The sequence below is a fragment of the Eurypyga helias genome, unplaced genomic scaffold (genome assembly GCF_000690775.1).
Source record: "Eurypyga helias isolate BGI_N326 unplaced genomic scaffold, ASM69077v1 scaffold21768, whole genome shotgun sequence".
In the NCBI taxonomy this organism is placed as follows: Eukaryota; Metazoa; Chordata; class Aves; order Eurypygiformes; family Eurypygidae; genus Eurypyga; species Eurypyga helias.
The window spans coordinates 1-27,666 of NW_010269153.1; the positions used below are offsets into that span (position 1 = coordinate 1).

A 27,666-nucleotide genomic window follows, 5' to 3' on the forward strand; every position below is an offset into this window, starting at 1 on the left:
GGGGGCTACCTGCACTCAACAGTGGACTTTATTTCTGGAAATTGATTTCTTGATTAGAGCTATAGAAGATTTATAAAAAGGCCTGTTATGTCACAGGTTGTTTCCTCATATATCATATGGGCTTGAAAGCAAAGGCAAGCCCATAAATGAGGAGTTAAGAGCAATCATCCTCTTAGAAAACAGGATGCCCAAGTATTGCATTTCTAACAGTCAATATTCACTAAGAAACCAATATTAACTAAGCAGTCTTATTAATGAGGCCCTCTATTAGTAGAGCTATAAAATGTTTTCTACAGCATAGTGGGAGAGGGGTATATAGTCTCGGAAAGTTCACATGATTCATAGCGTAAGTTATAAAAGCCACCGAAATATTCAAGAATATTATAAATTAAAACGATAATAGCATGAGTTTATCTATACAGATAACTTTTCAGATTAACTGATCACTGTAATTTTTTTTAATAAGGAGAAGTTAACAAGTGCTATTGCAAGAGTTTTGTTAATTCTGCTCAGATGAAAAACTCAACTTTTGGAGAAAACCTAGAAAAAAGTTTGGAGCATTTTTTTTTTGTACGATCCCATAGGACTGCTGCTACACAAAAGCCACAATGGGAATAAATATTTAGAGAATAGCTAAAATAGTTTTTGGCTGCACCTTTAAAACAAGGAAAATACGCTTTTCTACAGTAATTACACTAGCCAGGTGAAGGCATTTGTATTATCAGAGTATAAGTCTGCAAATCATGCTCACTGGACTAACACTGAATTTTGGTGCTCAGTTTGAAGCAAATTAGGGGGGATTTGTCTTTGCATAATGCTTAGTTATTTTAGGAAGTAAACATAGCCAAACTGAAACCCTGCTCATTCTCCTAAAAGGCATTCACCTAGCAACTTCCATGTCACATATTGCTCCCCTTGGTTTCTTTAAATTATATCAATGCCCAAAAAATGGTTCATGAGTACTTCTGCTGTTTCTAAGAAATTAGAGCATTATTACAAAATCGTCACTTTCCCTCTAATTTCTATAAAAGTATGCGAAAAGCAGGTAAAAATACATGGCTTTGGCATAATTACTGCTGGGAGAGACAAATATTTATCTCATCACGTTCATCAAAGCGAGCTATAGCATTTATATTTCATTGTAAAACAAAGAACGCTTACACATTGCACAAATATGCTCGATATTTTGTTAATGCTGCACCCTTCCTACTATAATACTGCTCTACCCGTACTTACTTCCTTATCAGCAAAATGTGATTTTCAAGAGTAATGTTCATACCTTGCTGACATATGATAGAAAGGCAATAAAGCCATAGCCAGGTTCAAGCTGAAACTGGATTTATGACACCATTTTGGATCCATACACATCCCGTCCTGTCAGTACCTGCATCTCTCATTTTCAACCACTAGATGGTGTGAAAAAATAAAAAAATTGCCAAGGATTCCTGCCGACTGCCATAAAATCCAAGTATTAAGGTAGTGGATTAGGAAATATTTTTTTAAGAAAAGTCTTGACCCACTTCTGGATGGTTAGGTTCACTTTTCTTTTGGTTATATTTTTACTTACCAGACAAAGAGCTTGTAAATGATCAGACCTTGAAACTGAATTAAGTGGAAGGTTAAGATGGATAATTCTCTGGCACTTTCCCCTCCAAGGACCCTAAATTCAGAGCTGACAGTAGTGGCCAACACTCATTTTTCTGAAAAAGCTGTAACAATCTTGAAGCGAAACAGGGCTGAATTTTCTGGGCTGTATTTTGGAGTAGAAATCATTCCCAAAGAGAGAGGATCTATATATCTGGAGCAGCAGCAAGCCTGCTTCAAGGCCCAGTTAGGGATTAATCACGGCATGACCACGAGACAGTTGATATACAGAGGACAGCTTAAGCTACTGTTTTTCTATTCTGCTCCATTTTTTAAATTAAATTTCTCACTCTTTTGGGGAAGGAGTAGCGAATGATTTTTTCACCTACAAGTTGAAGATTAAGATTTTATTAGTCCCCATACCGTACCAGAAAAGCACAACCCACAACGAGGATAAACTTATACAGTGGGATCTCTCTGTTCATGGGCTTTTTTGGGGGAGGGAGAGGGGAAGACATGGTTATTTTAAAATAGTACCATTCTTCAGTGCTGCATAACTGCTTGAAAGTCTGCCTGATCCAAGAGTGTTACCCGGCCTTTAGTAATGCAATTCAGTTATTAGTTTAAGTGACAATGAAGTACCCTCAAAAGACATACATGGTCACATTCCCATTAGTAATATATCTTCTATATTTTTATATAGGACTATCTTTCTATCCATAAATCTTAAATTTATTTAAACAGAAGCTGTTATATTTATTATCCAGAAACACTGCAGCTAAAGGTATCACGGAAGATTTAAGGGAACTGTGATAAAGCTAAAGAGTTTGAAACTAAGACAAACAGATGCCTTTAGCTTTCATGCACCTACTTGTATATTTCAATGCCCTACAGTATCTTTGGTATTAATAATACTGAACAGCAATTACATCTGAGATATATATTCCTCATATATTTTAAAAGGTGTTTTTTTTCACTGAGAACTTGGAAAGCTCTACATTTCTGCTTTTCGAGCTCAGAAAATTTTTTTGATGAATTGTTTAGAAGTAGACTTCAATGGATCATGAGAGATATATTTCAGGAGAAGTTTTGTTTTGGGGGGCGGGGCGTGTAAGGAAAAATAAGAAACTTATCCGACATTAAGGTAGGCTACAATTTCATGCTTATACTGCTTATCATCACTTTAGATGAGAGGAATTCTGTTTCTCATTTGCTCTGCAAACAGGAAAGCAGTAAATTAAAAATTGTCCAAAACCATCAGAGCAAACAAATTTGGAATTTGAGCTGTCAGAACAACTACGGTAATACATACAAAGATGAAAGCATAGTTCAAAAAAAACCAAACCATCTTCTGTAGCAAGATGCCCAAAAAGTCGAAATCAGCACAGGCAGGAATATAAAACAGGAAATAAAAACCATAACATACAAGATAATTTAAAATTCTACAAGGTTAACTTTTACAAGCAGAAAGCACATTGTCTCCCATTAAATCAGTTAACAAATGGTAGCCAAGATTTAACAAGTAAATAAACATGCTTTTAAGTTAATTCCTGTTACATGGCTATGTTTTAAATATGATTATAGTTCATTTGACAAAATAATTAATTGCAGCAAATATCTGATTGCAAACAAAGGATCTGAAAGGGAGTGCCAATTTCCCCCCCTAGAACTGTGGGAATGTGCCCTTCTGCCATGACTCTCTTTTTACAACCACTTAGCCCCAGCAGCACGCCATACCTTGCTGAGAATGTAGATAATGTCACCACGTTTAAATGTCAACTCATCAGGTACATCTCCAGTGCAGTCCCACAAACCTTGATAGAAATTGGCGTAATCGGTACTTTTGTCATCTGCAAAGAAAACAGCATCCAATTACCAAAGGATAAAGAATGAGGGACTAAAGTTACTCTTTAAATCTCCAGATACTACAAAGCAATTTATTAGCACACATTTCTTGCTCCTCTTTTTAGAAACAGCTCCTTCATACCACAAAAGCCAGTGGAAAACAAGTTTAATGCGTGAGCCCTTCACTGGCAAGCTGTATGACTTGAAGACATGTAGCTACAGGTTTTCAAAGCATTCTCCAGCTGCAACTTAAAGCAGCTAGTTTTCCTCTACTAATATATTTCCAGCAAGCTATATTTGTATCTCAACTTGAAACTGATAAAATTGCTAGAATAGAATTAATAATAATCTGTGGAAGGAAGCCAAAGTAAGTATTTTGTGATACGCTCCCCCTCCCTCTCCTGTCCCAACAAAACTAAATAACTTCTCTGAGAACCTTTGAGATAATCCTTGATTGTTCCTTCTGAAATATCGGAGAACTTGGAAACTGTTGCTGAAGCTGCATTTTAAAAATATTTGTGTCAGCTCCAGTTTAGGACATTAAGCTTTGGCTAAACATGCAACTACACCACAGTCATAAACTCATCCTTCTAACAGCATAAGCACAATGGATGTGCTGTGTTCAAGCTGCCATACAGACCATTAACTGATTGATTATTTAGCACTCTTTGCTCTGTAATACGGCAATAACACAGTAATAAATGCTTTGTCATACACTTACAATACAGAGTACATCTATTGAAACATAGCGCTTACACACGGTTAAATACACTGGGTGCTTCTGTTACACTGCAAACTATTTCCTGTTTTTAATTCCATGAGAATGGAGTGTGATGAGTTAATGCAAAAAGAATGTAAGCAATACCACTAAGATGACCAGTTACATTATGTATACACTAACCAGACAGAATGTATACGTACTAATAATTTACATCACTGGAAAGCTATCTTCTAATTCTGATAACATAAATATCACTGAACTGGCTGGATCAAGGCTGTCATCTTAGTTTTGTTATATGATCCTTGAACAGCAGGCTTGCTGGTTATTCCAACATGTACCAGTTACATTTGCATGTCGTTAGCACGCTACACCATTATTTATAGTGTACAATTTAATCATGATTGGTTCACTTTATTACCGAAAAAAATCCTGCTAAAATACCAAGTATTAACTGACAGCAAGTGTCACGCTATTAAAAAAATGGAACACTATTCAACTTGTGGTTTTCCCTATTTTGACAAATACTTAGATTTTTATTTTAATACGCTCTGTATGAGTAAGAAGGGCTTGTTTTCTATTTCCTGCTTCAGTCTATGTTCTGTGCTATCTTGTTGTGCTGGCAACACTGTCAGAATGCTGAATATTCACAACCATGAATTGAAAGCTGCTGTGCAAGTTAGTCACCATTTAATTTTCCATGAACGGGTGATTAGCAGCTGCCACCTGCTATACAGCACTAGAGGGCGTTCTGACTACCAGTGCACAAACGCTTCTCTCATCACACCAAAAGCAGCAATATATACATTTATAAAGACTCCCAACCATTCAGAAATAAGAGATTTGGTTACTGTAAAATGCGTAGACGGAGTAATTTCAAGAGGAAGATGAAATCAGTTTGAAATGTTGCACCTCCAAATTTTGGCCCTTCCTATTTCTCAGCTCATTATTTATCAATTTAGCATTAGACAACTCTAAACAGTAAGTAACACAGGTTAGCACCAAATGAATTTGTGATAAATATTAAATCAAAATCTCTCCTCCTCAGTCTTCTGATACTGCACTGATCACAGTTCCCAGTGCTATCTCGTAAAAGATAATGTAAGCCAGTGAGAGAAAAAAAAACCTAGAAGAGCTATTTTGGTATATCCCACCTTTCAAATCTTCCAACAATTGTCTTATTGATTTGGTTTAAAATACATTAATCAGGACTTTTTCTTCTTCAGAACTGCACTGAAATGAATCATGGCTTTTCACACTGACCTTTATTACTCTGAGGTCTGTTCTTACCTTTCTGTGCCTGAAGTAACCCCTGTTAGCGCTAATGGGAGTTACACGGGGAACGTCAGCAACAGAAGAGATCCCACAGTGGGCGAGATACATCTCTCCCTAGATGTTCACCACGAGCATTTAATTAAGCCTTAAAGTGGGAAAGCAACTCAAATAATAACACGGCAAAACTGGACAAAATGCATTTTTAAAATAAACTTATTGCAACAGTGAAGATGTTGCTGAAAGACTAACTATGGCTCTGTGCGCTCACTTGTGAATTCAACATAAGACATGAGAGGTTTTTAAATCAGAAAGCCATGTGTCTCGGAAGAACATGTACTGGTATACCAGCAGCACAGAAATTAAAAATAGGGACAGAAAGTGCCAGTGTAAGTTTGTAAACAATGCCGCTGGTCTTCCAACAAATGCGAAGTTCAAATTCAAAATCCCCTCTGATACCCACCCGCATAAGTTTCTCCAAATTCTCTAAGTGCAACTACACACCCATAAAAGCCAATTGTACATTTAACTTCAGAGTCTATACATCTAAGGGGCAAAATGCTTCATACAATGATTCACAGTGCTTCGCAGACAGAGGTAGGGAACAAAACAAGTTGAAAAAAACCCTGTAAAACACAAGCCCATTCTTTCTTACTTCAGCCTCTCTTTCAGTTGGAGAGGACCCTGCCAGATTTTGTTTGATTGTCTCTGAAGAACTGAATAAAACAAAACCAGGAGACCTGGGTAAAGGAATTTGGTTTTTATACAGTAATGAAATTATATGGAGCTTCTTAAACACATGTAAGACCTGAAAACAGCTGGTGGAATTATCATCAAAAACTTATGTGCCCATTAAAGTTCAAATTCAAAAGGTATTGATTTGCTGGCATTGCTCTGTCACAATTACACGTAGTTCTTATACACTGTGAAATGTTGTGTGCCTTAAAAATACTATGTAACATAACTGATAAACTGAAGTCTGTCGTGTTTTGAAGACATGGTCACTTAGGCATGAACATGAATAAGATATGATAAAAAAAAAAAACTTAAATGTGTAGCAGAAGGTAGAAAGCAGTTTGTTTTTACCTACCCACTGTTTTTAATATTACCAATCTCAAGAAATGGCTGATCAGAATTTTGCATGGGTTGTTTCTCCAGGAAATACTTCTGTCATTCCAGGACAGCTATCTGGATGAACAACTAGCCAATAGTTTCCAAAACTCTTCCACAAAGAATTCCTCATGGTTTTCTTCTGCCATTTCTGTTTTTCCAGTAACAGTAATAGGAACAACAGATACTTTTGTTCAATATACTGATGAAAACACTTCAGAGTTTATTTGACAGATCAAACAGCAACCGCTGCCAGCCCTCCTGATGGCAGGCTCAGACTGCTTATTTCACTGAAAAATACTGGCACCTGACAATATATGCATGAAAAAAAAAAATGGGAACAGTTTAGGTAAAAAAAAAAAAATCTGACAAGTATATCACTCAGACATGCACTTCAAATATTGTAGACTGTTTAAAATTTAAGAATGCCCTTGGAAAATAATTATAAGAATATGCCAACAGCCTCAACAGACAGAAAAAAACCCCAAACCTGGAAAAACAGATTAAGAGTACATATTTCAGAGGTATGTAAGTGTGCTGTCCCATTGCAGCCTAAGCCAGTCTAACTGCAGGTTGTTCCATTCTTGCCCCCTACCTTGTGACAATTTTGGCACTTGCCATTTCTGAGCACAAAACTGACCAAAAAGACCCAGGAATTACAGCCCAAGTATGGAAATGCACTACTTAAAACATTAGAATAAATGTGACTGTGCCTGATTTACACCAATCTTCCATTTTAACAGTGATGGCATCTAAGTTAGCAAACACTACTATGGCAGTTATCTGCCTACGCATTGCTTGTGGAATGAAGGAACACACATGCATGTTTTCCTTTCACCACCCTGGTCCACTGCCCAGATTATTAAACCACTTGCAATTCTGATTCATATTCCTTAACTCTTGATCAGATTCTTCAAAAGTTTACTAGACTGGGCTACTTAATATTTAAAAGAGGTGAACTGTATCCCCTTCTGGCAATGTGTTCAATATTTACCATACTGAAGGCTTAAAGATGGAGAGACAGGTGATGTTCAAAATTAACATTACCAGAATTATTGTGTCTTACACAAGTTATTTAGATTCTCAGTGTTGCGTCTCAATGCCCAGATGAGACATATCCTGTTAAAGAACACGGTTGTTTGTTCTGATGATGCCCTAAACTGCAAAGAATGCCTGTTAATTACTTGCCTTTTTTCCCCACATGCCAGAAAAAATATGAAAAAAGGGAAAAATAATTGTAGTGTATTTATTTGTACTAAACCTCTAGCCTGATCTGTTCAGTATAATCTTTCTCACTTCCTTCTCCTACTGTTCTCAGTTCCTCTAAAATCAAGGTATTTACACTGAAACAGTGCAGAACATGACACTCACTGAAATAGTGATTGTGGAAATGGTAATGGGGAGATAGTGGTAGCAAAAGAAACCAATCAAGCCATACTATACAAATAAAACTCTTCAATGGTTTGCTATTTCTAAATAATTAGGTCACTAGCAATTAATGTAAAGCTATCCAGCAGCAGTCAGCATCAAAACTGAAGGAATAGAAAGAAATCGTCTTCACATTTATCAGAGATAAGTTAGGGCAGGAAAATAGGAAAAAATAAAGGTTTTTCTGCACTTATCAGGCTGAGCTCACAGACAATTTACAAAACACTTTCTGTGAAATTCAGGTTTAATAAAGCTAGGCAATAAATTAAATCTAAGAACATGTTTGCTGTTTGTGTGGAAACAATGAAATATTCTTGAATCAGATTAGATATTTATGATGTGATGCCTATCAGAAATACTCACGTCAACCTAAGTCAAACAAATTTCCAGCGTTAAATAGTTAACTAAGGACAATCAGGTCAGAAAATTATTGCTTGAAATTAATCTGATATCTGGGGAGAACTGTTAGGCTATTTTCAAGGACTTTACACAAATACTAGTAAGAGTGATAAGATGTTCTCAGAGCAGCTGAAACTTTTCAGAAATGAAAGTGTTAAGGTCTGGATTTCTTAAAAGTATGACCATTTAGAACTTCAAGAAGATACATTCGTTAAAAAAAAGAAAAAACCCAGCTGTTGGCAACTTTATAATTGGATTGACCCCACGCACCATTATGACAACACACTTACAATTACGGTAATGTCTAAATGAGTACTAAATATTAAGGCTGTAATGAGTCATGTTGTTTTACACATGTTTTTAGCAGAGCACAACGCTAACAGCATCTGATGACTTGGCTCTTGTTTCCTTTCCAAGAAAAGCAACCCAAAACTCCTCACAGCAACCTGTTCCTGCTTTCCTGTGTGGGTCAGGAAATCAGGCCTCTGTTTCCTCTCCACATGTTGCAACAGGAAGAGCACTGCAGAGCTACTTCCTAAAGGAACTCTTCTTGCCCACCCTTTCCTTGACAGCCCTGAAAGAATTATGTGTATTATGTACGATGGGGGAAGGAGAGCCCGATTGTGTGTCAGTGCAGGTCACAGTTACAATGCAGCAGATCTCAAAAAGGTGTAAGGTCTGATAAGAAGCAAGTCTTCGCTACTTGCTGTGTCAAATCACCAACAGTTTATCTAAAGGTCTGTGCCCTTGAAGCATATATATATATCTTGTTTTTAAGCATAACTGGAAATTCCTTTCTGTCAAGAAAAGTTGTCTGGCCATGTGACTTTACATGGTGTATGCAGTTATTTTTCCAGTCCCAGAGATAATTAGCACAAGGGCAGTTTGCCAAGCTAAAGCTGAGAGAGTATCCTTCACAGCCTTTCTGGGCATTTGTGTCCTTTTCCAATTTTTATGCTGCTGTCACTGGACTCTGGCATTTCTTACCCAATTCATTTGCTTTCTGTGGTAATCATATGCAATGAAGATATGCATGGCCAACATTTAAACAGGCTGCAGATCAATTAGTGGTCTTAAGTTTATCTGATTTTTATCAAAGAAGACAGAGCTTTGGGTCGATTGTCAGAGCCTGTGTCAAGTTGACCTTTTCAGAGACGTCTACATTGCCAGTCCCTTGGGCAACTTGTTGTCCCCTGTTAGTCTCTGAATGGCAGAAGTCTGTTCTGCTCAAGCACAAAGTATACACAGATGTCTATATTACATTCTTATAGGTTTGACAGCAACTGCATGTTGTATCTATAAACTGTCCTTTAGCAGTGACACTTCCTCAATGATGATAAGCTAATTTATGCAACTAAATCTCCTTTGTGCAGAAATGAAAGCTAATTGAGTCATTACAAAGTAATTCAGGAAGGAATACCTTGTATAAATTGGCTTACTTTATAAATCCTTCTCAAGTGGTTTTCATGCATTCTAAGTGGTGCTAAGCAGTTTTGCTGCCATCAAATACCCAGGTGAAAAAGACAGCTTTGCAAATCCATAAAAAACATTATTTTAAAACAGCAAAGGGAAGAGACAAGAAAATAAAAGGTAAAAAGAAAGTGCATACACAAAATAAAGAGGAAATATTTTAATTACCTGAAACAGTGGTAACTTTCTCCTGGCTCGGTTTTCTTGGCACTTCAGGTTTTGAAGGAACACATTCTTCTGCAAAACACATAACTGCAAATGAAATTCTGAAGGGACACCTCAGCTGACAGGAATTACAGCCCACATCAGTCTGAAAGCCACACTCTAAATTTCCAGATCATCAGTCCTGTTTACTATTTTGCATTTGTACAGAAGTTGGAACGTTGTTATTTCTGTGGTTTCCCCCACCCATCCAAACACTCCAAGAGCTTTCTTTCAAAATCTCAATTGTGAACATGTTTCCCTTTCCACTCTGCTCTGAATGTGGTAATATCGAGCTGCAGTTCTGCTGTTTTTCAGTCATTCCGAGACAATCAGAATGAAGGTCCTATTCTGCTACGTACTCTTCTTGCCAGGATACAGAAAAGGAAACTGAGAATTGAAAAACTATCCCCAGCCCATGCAAGAATTCAGAAGCTCTTTAGAGATGTGTGCACAGAAGGCAGAGGACATCTTCCTTTAACACGGTCAGACAGACACACTAGGTAGACACCTCCACTGTGGGAACACAGCCACTACAGATGGATGCCATGCATTCAGTGCTCCTGCCTACTGTGCCTTACCATGGCTTTCAGCAAGCCAGGCTGTATCACATAACTTGGTGCAACTTTAGGAGACAAGAAAAAGCCTGGCAGTGATCAGCTCTGAAGCATGTTTTCTGGCTAGGAGGCTTGGAAAACTCTAAAATCCCCGCAGGCCATTTCAAACGATGTGCTCCATACTCCTTGTCTGGCACAGGCGGGGGACTCATGCCCACACCCTCACTTAAGTAAATCCACACTCCACTGGGGACAGGGATGTAAGTCTGCTCCTCACGTTTCACAGCCAACAATTCCGTCGATGAGGCAAAAAAGGGAATAAACTGTGAGGGTTTTTAGCTGTATTCTTTCTTTAAGTTCCTAAGAAAGTAGAAACAGATTTATCTTGGCCTTTACAGTATATCAAAACTGACAAAGCTGCTGTGCTGAATGAGGAAGTCGGGTATTGATAAACTCATTTCTCAAACAAGAATTCGACTTTTAATACACTTAAACTATTTGGCTTTGCTACTCATCACATCTTATACAGATATTCATGCTTCTATTTAAGACACATTTCAACAACTAATTTTGATATTTTATTAATGACAGCAGATACACAACTCAAAGCTTTTAAAACGTTCCTTATTGTGCAACTTTTATGTAATTGCCTATCTACTTTGACAAAGAGTGAATTTTATATCAACAGTTCAAAGGATTTTTAGCCTTGTAAAAATTTAATCTATCCACAAGACTGTTCCTGCAAACATTAAAGCAGATGTTTAAAGCACAAGAGTAGACCTGTTGAAATGAGTATGCATAATTGCTGCTAACCTATATACGCAGTCCTACAAATATTACAATTACATCATGAGATTCACTCTACAAAGAGCTTTGAACTTCTGCCCTACTAAGCCAGCAAGAGTATTTTGCTGTCTGGCTCTTGGCTAGCTAAAATCTGGTTGAGATGAATATATACTATTATTTGAGCCAAGGGGGGGGGGGGGGTGTGGTGTGTGTGGAAGAAAAATAAAAAAGGGAAAGAAAAAAACCAAACCCACACCACCAAGAACAACCACACCCACAACAGAATGGGGAAAAACTGAAGCTGCGATACAACACAAAACACTCCAAACTATTTACTGTGTTCAAATGTATCCCCCCCACTTGGCATAACACTTGTTGCACATTTCCAAGTACACTAATTTGTTTATTTTAAGCACTCACAACTGAAGCATAAATAGCAAAAATAGATCCCTATGTGGTGTCCAGAGCACTAGGAGGCACTGTCATTCTGTGGCTTCCCTAGCACTATTACACCTCTGACAGGTAGCAGAGTAATATCATTTTCTAGGACTGCTCCCTTTTCCCAGAACAATCCAGTTTCATCAAACACAGAGTATTATACATTGATTAAATAAATGTTGGTATTACATGTTACTGAATGTTTGGACCTACATCAATTGATGTGTTGAATGTACTGTCACTGTTGCGGTCATCAGACGAGCTTAAACTGAGTACTGACTTACAGTAAAGGGTATTTTATCTACAGTAAAACAGCAGAGGGGGTTTGAACAGATTTTTTTCGTAAGGTACAGTTGAATACATGTCGATTGCATTGTGGTTTCATGGAAAAATTTAGAACACATGCATTCCCCTTACTGAAAAGCATATTTTCAAAAAGAAGAGTTTATCAGATCCATATCTGAAGGTGAGAAAATGTCTGAACCAAGGCTCTTTGAATACTGAAAAGGTCCCAAATTCAAACACAGGCTGTCCATATTAGCACACTGATTTGGATCCCAACCATCCCCACATATCCCACTACAGAGCTGTCATTTAGACTGGAAGAGGTACTCCAGAAGCAGACTGAACATGGTCCAGCTGCTAACCAGCATTCAGTCCACGGAACCAGACTACACTGACTCCATAGGAACCCTCTCTCTTCTGAAACATGCACAGTGCAAACATCAGGTCCTCCGCACAAACTTGTGCTTTATGAATCTGTTGCAAGTGATCCTCAGTACTTGCTAATGCAATCGTGCTCACAGCGGAGAATATGGAAGGCTTGGCTTAGGGCAGCAAAAGAGAACCTATGGTTCTTCCTACTGTTTTCTGGTATTATGTCCTGAAGCAATACATTAACCTCAGTCACCCCAGGCATTACGCCAGTAGTCAGATGCAACATGCTAAAGCTCATGTGGCAACATGCAACAGAATCAAAAGATTAAAAATTAAATTAAAAAAATACAGTAGAAGTCCTTCTGTATCATTCAGACACTGTGTAAGTGAAGTCATGCAGAGCTTTAAAATCTGGTGCAATATTTCCTCTCTATTTCTTCTTAACACCATCACTACCGCTGCAGTGAGAAAATATTCTTCTCCACTTTCTCACTATGTCAAAATGAGACTAATCAACACTAACAAACCAGTGAACTCTCCCAGAGCTGTAGATCCAAAGAACCCCTGAGATACAGGTTATTCTCCATACTCTGCTGGTACTCAGAAACTCTAATGGCAAAAAACCTACAAAATTCTTGAGGTGACTATGCAACAAGGAACTGTTTTGCTGGCCGGAGTTAAACCACAACACTGTATTTGTTGATTTTTTTTTCAGTTAGTCCACAAAAGCTGTTGAAAATAATTTACTTATTTAACTTGGAGTCTGAAGAAAAAGCAGAAATATAATCACCCAATCATAGGTGTTTCTACCATCCACACAATTTAAAAAGTGAACAATGAATTCTGCACTAGCCAAGTTTTTTACATGAATCCATTGATTATTTTTTCTCTTCCAATTTTCCTTACAGCGGGAAGGGAAAATAAAAAAAAAAAAATCAGACTGCTTGAACATAAAATGGATACGAGTTTGTCTAGAACAGTGCATTCCTTCAATGGAATGTTGTATCTCCATGATAAATATGCATAAACTTAGCAGTTTCCTCTACTAACACATTACTTAACCACATTTTTACATTAGACTCTAATGCTATTATGACTTGGTATTCTACTGTCTTCTAGTCTCTGAGACATTGTCATTGCACAATACTAGTTTATACTTTGAATAATCCCGGTTTGTGGGTTAATATATTCTATTCAACACTGTAATAACAGTAAACAAAAACAGCTCAGTTATGCAGCAAAACCTACCAAACCACACAGATGGTTAGAAGGTTTTCATTGTGTGGTTTCCATAGCAATCATATTGCAAATCTGGAAGCTTCTTGCAAATAAGCAGCTTGTATTTACATGCCTCTCGGCTGCAGCATGGAACTCCACAACATATGAAGTTGTTATACCAATCACATATTGTTAGAAAAATCATTGGAAGATGTTTTGATCAGTTCAGATAAAAACTGCTGCAGTGAACTAATTTTTCATCTATTTCATAACGATACAAGTAATCACACGCTTGTAATGCACATTAATATATCTTCATTTGAAATCTCACTCTGGTGTCAGAAGTTTATAAGCATACAAACAGGTCTTGGAAGAGAGACCCTCACAAAAATACTTACATTATTAAATTATCAATTAAAATAAAAAGAAATCACAGTGACTACTATCATACTCAGCAGAAATGACAGATGCATGCAAACAAAAAGGTGTACATGAAAAACTCTGCTGACAGTGAACGCCACGGTTCTATACTGCTTTGCACAAGAAAAAGTAAAACATACAATGGGATGGTAACACCAAGAGTATTACTCCTCCACACTGCTTTTTTGCTACCAAATAACGACTCTGCACAAATGTAAACAAGAACTTTCAAACATAGAAGAATAAATGCAAACAGGACCTTTGAATCAAGTCCCAGATTTATAATATTGTGAATTGACCTAAGCCCATAACAGATGGGTTATTACTCTAATAAGGAACATAAATCAATCCAGCTCTGTAATGTTCTTCAAAATTATCAAGAACTGGTGTATTTACAAACAAGATCATTTGTTTAGAAAAAACTTTAAAGATTCCAAGGAAGGAAGAATAAACACACAAAATTTAAGAACAAAATTGTTTTTATAATTTGGCCAGACTGACACCTTATGCTAGCATTAGGAGTAAGGGCTAGAGACCATCTGGGGTCAAAGTAGTAAGAATTACCACCCCGTTTCATGCAGGGCCAGCAAGCTGCCTTACCTGAGGACAGTGCTCCCCAGCCTTGGGGAGCGGTTCCTCTGCAGTCGTCTCACTATACACACACCTGTAACTGCCTATACACTTTACCCAAACTCTTACAGTCTTTTAGGCTAAGCAGCTTGATATCCCAACAATCCTCCAGGTGTTGCTTGATCCTAGGCTTATTTGCCTTGGTGTTTATTTACAGTGGCAGGGATTTTCCTTACTGGTGCCTTTTTTTAGACTCCAGATACACCCTTTATGGAGAGATCTCCAAATCCAACTAGCAAAACTAGCTTTGATAATCCACCAATAATCCCACAGATCTATCCCTTTCCCACAGTTTCTCCTGGATGTGACAGATTACTGGAAGATTTACACACAACTTCTTGACAATTCACCCTGCATTCCCAGTAGCTCTGTGGTGCACTCTGAAAACAAATGAAACCGCTTGGAAAAAGCTGATGAAGATGCTATTCTCTCACCATGGTGTGGTATCTGGGGGGCAGTAGAGAGGGGGAGACAGACTATCATATTATTAAAGTTCCATCTGACTGTACTGGGGTGCATAGTTTGGTGATGAAAACACCTCCAGAACAGAGAAGCGGGAAACAAGCTGGTTGCTATTTATAGACAAGATTATAAACATAAGAATTTGTTACCATGGCAGAAGAGAGGACAATTCTTATTTTATTCCTACTTCTATGGGTCAGCTAGTTACCATCCAGAGAAGTTCTATTCCTGCATGACAATCATGACTGAAAAAAACAATTTCCACAACACAAGCAGAAGAGACAGAGACAGAAATGGGTCACCCAGACACTGGGACTGCAGATGAGGTGACCTCAAAATATGAGCAGAAGCAGAAGCTGGATCTGAACGGTCCATGGGAATTTCCCAATATGATGGTAAACAGACAATACAGAACTGTATTCCAACAGAATATGTAAATAAAAGTCCAGTTTATGAATAATATAAACATACAATTTAATGAAAAATATGCACCCTGAGAAGCTGTTGTTTTAGTTGATGACAACCCATGCCAATTCCTAGTCCCAATTCCTTTCAACACATGTGATCCAAGTCTTATTCCAAGATGAAGGCAAAAAGTTTCATTCAAATATACTACCAGCTAAACTGGATGGGACCTCCAACTAACACTTTTTGCACAAGTTGTAATCAGTTCTTTGAAAACAACCGTTGTTTAAATTCTAGAGTAAGATTGAGTATATGCACCACTGTGTCCAACCAGTAGACGGTAACAGAAGTCTGTTATTACTATTGACAATGTACTGACTTCCCAATGGCCCCAAATAGCATTGGCTGTACAAAATGAAAAAGCTAGAATCATGACATACTTTGGGATAGAAGCGACCAGTGGAAAGCGCTTAGTCTAACACCCTGCTCTAACTCTGAAAGTTAGATCTAGTTTCTAGGAAACAGCATTTGGGTGCTTTTGGTACTCCACACTAAGCTATTCAGCAGCAGTTTGTAAGGGTCTGTGCATTTTAACAGTTCACGTATGAGACAGCTGAAGCTAATGACTTTATACACAAGGATTAGCTCAAATGACTAAGTTTTATCCAGATCTTGCCAAGTTTCCAGATGTGAGGTTTCCTGAATTCCTTGAGAAATCCTGCACTTTTTTTTTTTCCCCCTCAGTTGCACTCCTTGTGCCTTGAAAAGGTGCTACTGTGCACCACCATTACTCCTAATTGTGTAAGCAGTATGCATAACCAATCTCAGCTAAAAGTGAAGAGAAGATCTTGGAAAAGTAACCTCATCATCCTCAGAAAAAAGATTTTGTTCTAAATTAACTTAGGATCAATGCTGCAGGAAAAGGAGGTGAGAAGGAGAGGAAGTGACATTGGAGTCCTGGAATATCGCTTAGCCATTTATGGGACTAAAAACCCCATTCTCTTAACACAAACTTCCTGTGACACCATCCAGTGAATCTAAGCATATGTTATGGTTTGGCTTAATCAAAACCAAAAAGCAGATTATTCCCTTCCTAACAAAAGCATTTTGGGGTTACAGCATCTGCTAAACTGAAGAGGGAAGCAAACCAAAACAATCCTAGTCCCATTAGGGACAAATACAAAACACACTAATGCTGCAATTCTCTGGTCTTGTGCAGAAGAATGTTGTTTGGATCATGTAAGTGTTGCTCTGAAGAATAATAACAGAGTGAAGTAGTAGAGAGAGAAAAAAAAAGTTTAAAGAACTGTTTGAGGGGAAAAAAAACTCTTTCTGAATACATCTGTGAAAAAAGACACTGCATTTCTCCTACATTATCGCACACATACCCATCCACATGAACTACACTAGTGCAGTGTATTAAAAACCCCATGTTTTTAAAAGAAGGAAGATACTGCATAACTCCCCACTAGTGTACAGGAAAAAAACTAGGAACAAAATATTTTCTAGAAGAAAGTATTTTTTTTGTAATGTTTTAGGGCAGAAAGTATGAAGAGTAAGTGACCAAAGAACACACCTCTGTCCTTGGAGGAAAAGCAGTTACTCTCAGACAGACAGAAAATTGAGCATTGTTGGCAAGGTCGTCCACAGTTGCAAAGTGGATCTTCTCCCTCTAATAATCTTCTAATAATCTTCTCCCTGTGCATAATTTTACCAAGTTTTCAGGAAATACAGGAGCATGCTTTGTGCTTCCCTACTTGTTGAGACCTGAATATATGTCAGCAGCTTTCTTCTTGCTTTTACTTTCCTTCCCCCAGCACCCTTGCTTCCCTGCCCTTGCCCCGTTCTGTGTCACAACCAATTTGTAAAAAGACTGTATCTTCTACGGGCCCCACAAATCTTGTTCATTTACCAAACATAGAGGTTGTTAGTATGAAAGTTGCTGTTTCTACGGTTTCACAAAGCCCTTAAGGCTTTAAAAGCAAAGTAGCACAATGGGAGGAAAAACACGGTCAGCCACCTGAACAACAGAACAGAATATAATCATTAGGACAACTGCACAATTTACAGAGGTGCAAGCAATTCCTGGGTTTAGTTATGAATATATTAAGATTTCATTAACTCAGCTTCCTGCTGGGAGTGCCTACTTGGAGTTCTTGCAAATATGCAATCTTCAGTCATGTTTTGAGTGACAGCCGAATCAACTTCGTTGTGCAGTTCCTAGCACCAGTCTTCCAAACAATAAGTAACTTTAAATCTCCAATTAAAAGAGAAAAAGCAATCACTTCACATTTGCTGCATTATATTTTTTTTTTCTTAGACTAACATAGACACAAAAGAATTAACAGTTTGTCCATTTAAGGTTAAAGGAGGAGAAGAATTAGTGTGATGGGATTAGGAGGAATAGAAGTATGTAAAATCTTGGTTATGCCAATAGCAAGCTTCGGAGGACAGGAGGAAGAAAAAAAGCACAAAAATCAGGAGTATGTGCCAGGAAAGACCATTTATAATGTCTGATTTTGGAATACCAAAATTTCTTTGACAAAATGATCTAATTATTGTTAATAAAATTCAACACAAATATGCCAAAGTGCAATGTGCACTGCATTGAAATAAGGGATGGGTTTTGCACTGACCTTTTTATTTCCTTATGAAGAAAGTCCTGATAAATTAAGTCTTTTAGGATTGTCTAATCCTACATGCTGCGTGAACTAGTCAAAATATATTAAGCTCGGAAAACAAAAATTACTTGATGGGGCATCAAACAAAGTGAAAATTTTGTAAGTGACTTCAGAATTCAGCTCCTTACAAATTCCTTAAGTTTGACCAGGCACTTTTTAAAATGTTACCTATATTTTTTTGATCAAGAGGTTAGATAGCTTCCACACCTGAACAGAAGTATCTCTGAAGGTAGTATTTCACGTTAGCTTCCAACAAAAGCGTAATTTTGGCTTCACTTCTAAAAATGTTCCTAAAGCCTCAAATTTGGCATACAAAATAGAGGTAATAGGCATCTTACCTAAATCCATACCTAAACATTTAAAGAAGGAATATTTTATATTTTTAGATACTGCTCTTAGCAGGCCTCAACAACGTAAAGGAAAGCTTCTGGGGTTTAATGCTTCTACACGTTCATCTAACTATTTAGCTGCTTAATAATAAGTGCTCCTCCTCTGTCTTCCCCCTCACCCTCCCAAAAAGGTATTGCAATTATTGGACAGAATGCAGATTAGTAGCTCAAAGGGACAAGACAAACAATGATTTTGAAGTTGATTCCATGGTTGCAGTGTAGATTCACAAGAATTTGCAGTAGAGATTGCTTGCCTATATACGTGTGGCATGCACGTAAGTACATTCTTATACGTAAACATAATAAAGATTTATGTGAACTCACTGTGACTAAAATAAATGTGTTTGTTCTCTGAACCCGTAATAGCTCTTAGTTATGTAAATAGTTTAAGCGCTCAACATGACATTTTATAAACCTTATTATTAAAATGTTTTTCTAAAATAAATGTGGTGGCTATTAAAATCTACATAGAAAATATAAATAGTTCTCTATGTAAATATATCTAGCAATCAAATATTCAATTAACTAATCTATACTGTGTAACTCTGTATTACAGTGTTATTTGACAACTATCTGCAGGGGTTATATTTCTGAGGCTTAAATTTATATGATACACAGAAAAAAAAGTCTGTAAATGTCAAGTAAAGTTTCCCATACTCGTTGATCAGCAGCAAGATTTAAATTTAAAAGCCACTTCTGAAAACTACATATCCCTAATTGTGACAAATGTGACTTGACATAATATTTACATACACAGAATTTATAAAGAAAGCATCTTGTTGAAACCATATAATACCCTTTAATAACCTGCAGAGTTAAAGTATTCAAATTTATAGTCTGATTCCAGAAGTGAACTTCCTCAAAAAGGGACAGAAGACAAGGCAGTTCAGCTTAGCTCACTTTAGTGAAAGGAAACACAATACAGTTGTTGGCATGTTTCCACAAGAAAAGTCTGGCTCCCAGATGCTTCTCTTATAACTCCTTTAAAAATGTTCTTCCAAGACATTTTTGCATTCTCTGTGTTTACTATTAATTGCACATTGGGGGTGGGGGTGAGGGGAGTGTGCGAAATAAAATCATCAGCTTTCACACTTTGGGTAATTTTCATGAAAAGTAACAAACCCACACTACTGCCTCTTTTCACTGTTTATGACCCATGCCATCAAATTATGTCAGCTGTGCTAAATCCTTTCTCCAGCTTAAATGATGAAATAAGGCAATTGTAAAAGTACTCTTGTTATGATACACTAGTAAACAAAAATCAGGTTAAATCAGAAATAAGCAGAAAATTACAGCTGCAATGCACACTGTTCACATGTACCATATTTTGGGTAACATTCCCATTCATTTCTACAAATACCATCCCATTTCCCCTATTGTCATGTTAATTCCAGAGTGGGACCAGCAACTCTGGGTGCCAGCTCTGGCTAGCCCTAGATGCCACATACCACAAGAAAGATCAGGTAGGACGGCAGGGATCTGGAAACAGTTCATAAGCAGGAGGTGACAACTGCTCCCCAGGTAGCTCCCCATGTTACTGTGGGATTGGCATACAGCTGGATCTCAGAAAAAAACAGGGCCCCTGGAGTCCCTAATTACTTGAATATCCTCACAGCCAGTACTTCGGATTACGCAGCTCTCAGAGACACAACACAGTCCCAGTTGCACCGTAAGAGCTACCATCTGTAGGCCTGAGACATTGGGTCTTATGACCCATATGGAAATTATGACAAAATTATATCCATCTTAAACTTTTGTTTACTGAATTATCTGAAACTATTGTTCAGCATTTAGGAACTGAGATGACTCGCTTTGTAAGGAAATGAAATTGAGACAGGTACGGAAGTAGGTATAGATTCAGTTAGTATATTTTGGGAGAATGGAAGGATGACCCTCATGGTAGTATCCACAAGGTTTTCTGCAGACAGTGCTTTGTTTTGAAAATGAGATTCCCTCTAATTCCCCGTGTTACTCATGGCTGCCTTCACAATTCAAGGACAGAATAATTATTACAGCTTGCTAAGACAAAAACCCTTCCACAAAGAAAAGATGGAAGTACTGAAACCTCTTCCTTAAGGATATTGAAGTTCCTGATATCTTAAACTAGTTTTCATTAGAACACAAAGTTTTTACATGGAGGAAATCAAGATTTGTTAGGAAAAAGTAGACCTCAGAAAAAGGACAAACTAAATATCCCCTGTGCCACCCCCTTTCCGGATGAGAAAATTGTCCTTTTAACCTTACTGTCTAATCAAAATCTCACTGACTTGCCAAAAACTTTCCAGCCTCTTCTGGCTTCCTAATACAACATTCTTTCATTCATTGGTGAAGCTCATCTGTGTATCTGCACTTCCCTGGACCATCCCTCCCTCTACTGTAGGGCACAGCAGACTGCTGCATCTTGACCCCTCTGTCTGGTCCACTGTGTGGTCTGGAAGCTGTACCCTACTGACGGTTTTCCTCTCCTACAAGCAACCAGCCTGCTTCTTTCAAAGACTCCTACCTAGCCCAGGGAGCAGCAGCCAAGACAAGGAAACAGACAGCCTTTTCCTATGTTGCCTTCCTTGTGTATGTGTAAACTGAACATGACATCCATTCCAAACACAGTACACTAACGCACAAGCGAATCAGCTGTACATGCATACAGCCAGCAAAATTCATGAAGCTCTAGTTAATTAGTAGTATTTTGTTCTTCGTTAATTTCTTCATTTTAAGGAGAGTGGGAAGTAAGTAGCAGATAAAAAAGCACACCGAGAGCAAAAGACATCTACAGAAGGATTTATGCTGATGCCTTTCTGAAGGCTGAAAAATTCAAAAAAAGAGATTTGTATTGACAGTAACAGAGTGATTAATTCAGCCTTTAAAGCCCACCTTGCTGGGTCTTATTTGAGAATCTAGTTGTATAAATTACGGTTCTTTAATAGCTACCTTGTGGAAACCAGAAAAGTTGTGAAGCGACAGCCTGAGGCACCACATAACCTCTGGTTGCTCTTGTTTCTCAAAAAAACCATCTACCTAATGGTTTTAACAGCCTGATATGCAGTCATTCGTCACAAATTCAAAAAGCAAAGGTTGCTTGATCTATCTATACAGTATTCATCACAGCTATATCCAAGCAGTAGAGCAAGCCCAACATTTCTATTTTCATAAATATACATAATGCAATTGACATTTTGCTTTGAACTTGCTAAACTACAGCAATTCCTCAAATTTATGGTTAATAAACTATCTCACACACCAAGACATTTCTTCTCAATGCTTTGTATTAGAATTATTGCACTGCTTCTTAATTAGATAAAACCAGTGCTACCACAGAAAAATACTTTGCTTTCAAAAGAATTGAACTTTGGGTGCATAACCCACTGAAGACATGCGTGCATAAACAAAGCTTTGTTCACATTTAACATGAAGCCAGCTGTCAGAAACAGAGTCAACACTGAAAAAAAACATGATACAAGTAAAATTACTTTGTGTGATTTTGTCCTGGCAGGATGACAAGCTTTTCTGAGACAGGATTCTATCTCTTAATAACAAACAACTTGTATCATACACTGTTCACATCAGATTGGTTTTACAAATCAATAGTGTCAAACGTTGGTTAGTGCTGGTGCACAGAAAATAGTATAAAAATAATTGATCTGTACTTGCAATAAAATACCTTATTTCAGTAAGTAATTTTCTTTCAATGAGTTGCGTGCTAGTTAGTTTTCGAAAGAGTTCTTTAAGCATAAAAACACATGATTAAAAATACTTCTTTTTCAGATACTAAGTCATGTCTTCTAAATTTAAGTAAATAAGCTTCAAAATGCCAATAGACAATGCAGATTCAACAATCTATTCCTGGTTTATTTGGGGGTGGGGGGTTCTGTGATTGGAGTTTAGGGTGGGGTTTTTTTTTAGTTTGGGTTTGGTTTTTTTCTAGTATCTGAAATACAGAAATAAAATTCAGCCTTTGCTAACCCAAGACTTTGACAAACACAGCCTTTCCTTCAATTTTTCATACCAGAACTTCGGGAAGGTTCACTTCTATTTTTTTCATTTGTAAACTCTGAAACATATGAAGTCCGTAACATCTGAAAACTATGAAGTCTTGCATGCTGTTCAAAGAGGGGAGAATAAATACCTAAACTTAACAGCACACATTTTCCATTTACTGTAGATATTGTAATTAACTGCTTTGAATCTCATAACTGATCAAATTTTCAGCAACACAAGTATATTACTAAATAAAGAATACTCTTTTCTGAGAGTATTTCTCAGTGGACAACCCCACTCCAAGTCAAATCAGTGACTACATCCCTCACATGCAAATCAGACTAAATATGAATACACAGTTATTATTCTATTTTTATTGGCCTCCTCACTTGCATGTCTGTGAACATGTGTGTGATGGAGGAACAGGGGTTGAACTGCATCATGAACAGCAGACCTTCCCGACAGCTATGGGCCACCTGTTGTTCACACACCACCACTTCATATTCACTTTTCAAGAAACACAGAACAGCCTGTGAACCTTATTTTTCCTTGCCACTTCCTACGCAATGTTCACCTACACCAGAATGTCTTACCTCCTCTTTCATCACTGACACCTAACATCAATAGAAAGAAAAGGTTACCTCTTTAGATGTAGGATTACATTAATTGAAGATAAAGCCCAAGCTTTTGTGGCAAACCAAAGCTGAGGTCCACATACCAAGTTCCTAACCACTTTCCGGATGTGATGTCTTTAAATACAAACAGTTGTCTGGATTCACAACTCATGTCTCGTGCTGAAGGACACTCATATATATACAACCCATAATAAGCCTTAAAACCCAGAGTGACAGAGAATTCAGATACAGCTCCATTTCATCATAGCAGTTGGGATTCAGCAATATACAGGTGAAAGAGATTGTTTTTCAATTATTGCCATGTCTGGCATATAATCAAAGACACTCAGTAGACCCAGAATCCCAGTGATCAAGACAATAAAACTGTCCACATCTTGGACAGGAAAAAAAAAAAATCTTTACTATTTCCTGACACCAAAAGGTAGTTTACAACTGCTTTTCACTACCGTTGTATTATTCTAATTACTTTCAATCTACAGCAAACTGAGTAAGCCCTGTAGCACCGCATTCTCCTTATCTAGTACTCCACCTATCAGCAAGATATTATTGGGAAAAATACTCCATATATAAAAATAATGCACTGGCTAAACAAGTGAAAAATATTAATTTCTTAACAACACTGAGATGCAACCTTTGAAAAAATTATTTTGAAGAATCACCTATCCTCACTGCTTGAAAAAGAAACAAACAAACAAAAAAATCTCTTGCAATCTTCTTGAATCTAAAAGAAGTTTAATGGAAATTATTCAAAACACTTTCAGTAACCACTCTGGAAACTCATCTTTAGTACTGTCCTCAAAAATTACAATCCTTATATCTAGTCTTTTTAGCTTCAAATATTCCAGACCCTACTTTTACTTTATAATATGAAATAACTTCATTTACTAATCAAAAGCCCTTAGAATTGTTTCTGTGTAAAAAAAAAAAAATTAAAAATTGATAGCACATCAGCAATATATACAACTTCCGCGGACAAGAAGCAAAGAATTCCCTAACTACTTGAAGCAAGCAACAAATGCTGGAAGGAATTTGGACAACATAACAGGATATGTAATATACTGACATAACAGCAGCCATCAAAGGTAACATCTCAGATTCTGTAACCACCTGCTGACTTGAACCTACTGCTCTGGTTTACAATGACCAATTAACAGTTCCTTCATTTAGCTTACTGGTTTTAGGAACTGATTATATAGCTGTGAATCCACAAACTGGGACTGCTTGACACCAAACACTGTTGGGCCCACAGACCCTGACTGTGATATTTTGAAAACTCTAAAATAAGCTAAGGTCCCCTGAAAAGGCATTTTCATTAACAATGAGCTGTGAAATCTTCACTTCTAGTGCCAAAAAGCCAATACATCTGACACTACATTTTGAGAACACAAATATTTGCTATGAGTTGGTGTTCACGAGTGACAGATCAAACTTACCCTCAAACTCCACTGCATAATCATTGATTTACTTCTTGGGAAGAAGGAAGTATAGATTTTACTTTCTTTCCCCCACCTCCATGCTCATGACAAGGGTACATCATCATAAAAATGGTGCTTCAAAGCTCAAGTAATCCCGCGACAAGATACAATGAGGATGGTGTTAAGTTATCCTGATTAACTGCAGAGGTTAACTGTTAGTAAAAATTAAAGCAATAAAGCTGCTTAAAGAGTAACCGTAAGATAGAAACAAGATGATCATTCCCTATCTTCATATTCAATTTCAGAAAAAAGTTCTGAAACAACATTCAATATAAATTTTTTAAACTATTTAAAAGACTTTGTTTAAAAGTACGAGTCAAACCTTATCTTTAGAATCGTTTTAATGGAACCTATACTGTACGCCATGGAAACTATTGCTATAATGAAAGTTTGTGAGCAGAAGGAGAACAGAAGGAAAAAAGACATCTTAATTTTCAATCTTGTGTTATAGGTAAGTTTTCATTAACACCTCTTTTCCCCTGTTGTGCAAAAGTATTGTATACAGTACACAGAGTTGAGGTTGTAGAAAGGATCAAGTTTTGGGTATGTGCTTCAGAGATATGAAACAACAGAAGACAATACCGAAGACACTTTAAAATTATGTCATTGAAACCCTGAGTTAATAGAAAAATTTGGTCTTCATGGGCTATAACAGATGACCACATCTTCAAAGTTGGCAAGTGTTCTCTCTTCTCACAAGGACAACTCAACTGTTTAGAACAACACTAAGCTAGAACATGACACACAGACAATTATCTAATAGTACAGGTTTAGAGGTTATGTGACAGCTTATAAGATCCAGCTGTAGACTGCAAAATTATATAGTGTACTAAGGTAGAAAATAAATACCTAATTAAGCAAAACAAGGCCTTTATTGACAATACTTTTAATTTTGCTTAACCAAGATTTTATTAAAAACAAAAAGACAAAAGCTTAGTTTGTTGAAGACAGTATAACACTTTCTTTTCCTGAAGAATCTTGCAAGGAAGGTTTTACAAGTTCGGAAATCTTCGGCAGTTCTGACGCTTTTGACTCTACCTGAATAACCACAGTAAAACACTGACTAACACTGAGAACAAGCAAAATGATGCTTCTATGGTAAATATCAATTTGTACATGCAATTAAAGAAGAAAGTGACCTAACAGATCAAAAGATTAATTTTTCCACATCTGTCTCTACCCCCTCCAACTATCAACTCACTCCTCCTGCCAGCAAAACATTTTTTCATACAATGCGATTAATGGTTGTATCACCTTAAAATATAATTTGTTAACTAATGGTAACTGAAAAATGGATTTTTCCATAGCTTCTTAAAATATAATCAAGAACAAGCACCTTTCTCCTAGTACTTGAATGTCTACAATCAACTCCAAGAGCTTTACCATGCTTTTTTATTTTTGTTTTGCCATCCGATAGATACATTTGGACATCTAGAGGAATAATCATTTGGTCACATCAGAAAGTCCACAGTAAAAGGTTTCTGTATAATCACAGTCACGCTGGAACACACGAAACAAAACAACATCAATACTCACGTTGCTTTATTTACAGTTCAGCTCCAGCGCTCTTTCAGGCCAACACATTGCTTTCTTGCAGGATTGTAATATCATGTATTAGACAGCAGCTGATAACATATGGACTGATAGAGAACTTATGCTTAGTACAAATGCCAAATTAAATCAAGAAAAAAATGATGGGGAAGTTGGTGGAAAAAGGTGTAAGGTAAGTCAATTTTTTAATTTTAAAAAATTGCATACCAGAGAATGTTAATGAGCCGCAAGTCCCCTGAGACCACTTTTAACACATTCTGCACTATTTTCATGCCCCTGCTACAGAAAACCGAACTGTTCTCACCCAGACCTAGTTGAAGACACATTCTTTTCTCAGTGTCATAGAAAAACTTGAAATCTGAAAGTATCTTATTCATCAGGTTACTTTACTCACTTACTTTTAGCCACTCAGAATTATCAAACTGGAAGTAGAGAAGACAAAACGATCACAAGTCATAAAGTAAATAATTTCAACAATACCTTTAACTTCTTCATAAATGCTATCATCTAATGGTTCACTGCCCGCTTGTCCAACATCATCATATTCCTCTTCCTCCTCCTCAGGAATAGTATTAGATTCCATATCTATGTAACAGCGGTTTAAAAAAGTTAGCATTTACTGGAAAAGAATGCCTAAGCCGAAGACCTGGTGGCTACAGTATATTCTTATTTTCTTATAACGGTCATAAGGGAAAGCTTTCAAGCTAAATAGTCTTGGAGAAAAGCAAAAATCTTGCAAAAGGAGAGAAGTCATATAAAAGTTACCACATGATTGAAAACTAGGACTCCCTATTCAAAACTTGGACAAGTGGGAATGCTACATATACAAACATGACCGATATGTTAATGGACAGAACTACCATCTCTACGGCATTGGCAATAAAGCCTACTGCTCTACTGGCTGGCTTACCTTGAATTACAAATTTGACTTGCTGTACCCATTCCTCTGCTTCTTTGGGAGTGGCCGCTGTAAACTATTAAACATTTATTAATAACTACTAGCAGTAATGACAAAAACACAGCTACAATTTCATTAGCAATAAAAAAAAGGACTGTAGCACTCTCATCACTTCCTCAAGAAATGATTAGTAATTCTTTTCATGTCTTCTGGTACTTTTCTTGCAAGGATGCTTCTTATAATGTACAGCTAATTTTGACAAATTTACGTAATTGAAGGAGAGGATGATGGATTTGAAACTCTGATCAGCAGCTGGCAGCTGTGCAGAAAAAAGCTGCTTCTCTTCATCAATGTCAAAGCCAGAACTGATGAACAAAATTTGCCCTTGACAATTAGAAGACACCCATGAATTTCTTTAGACTGCTGGGTACAGTTTTCTTAAAAATGTTCTTGTCAGACTCC

The 27,666-nt window shown here is 37.2% G+C and overlaps 1 protein-coding gene across 1 annotated transcript in view; it reads right to left on the reverse strand.

Annotated features, from left to right (window-relative positions):
* Nucleotides 1-9: 9 nt before the first annotated feature.
* Nucleotides 10-27,666, reverse strand: part of SKAP2 (src kinase associated phosphoprotein 2) — a gene marked incomplete at both ends in the record, with an annotated part of 37,318 nt that continues 9,661 nt past the window's right edge. The window contains 5 exon segments of the mRNA XM_010158010.1: nt 10-59; nt 3,322-3,434; nt 9,995-10,063; nt 26,787-26,891; nt 27,217-27,280. Of these exon segments, the coding sequence (XP_010156312.1) occupies nt 10-59; nt 3,322-3,434; nt 9,995-10,063; nt 26,787-26,891; nt 27,217-27,280 (401 nt within the window).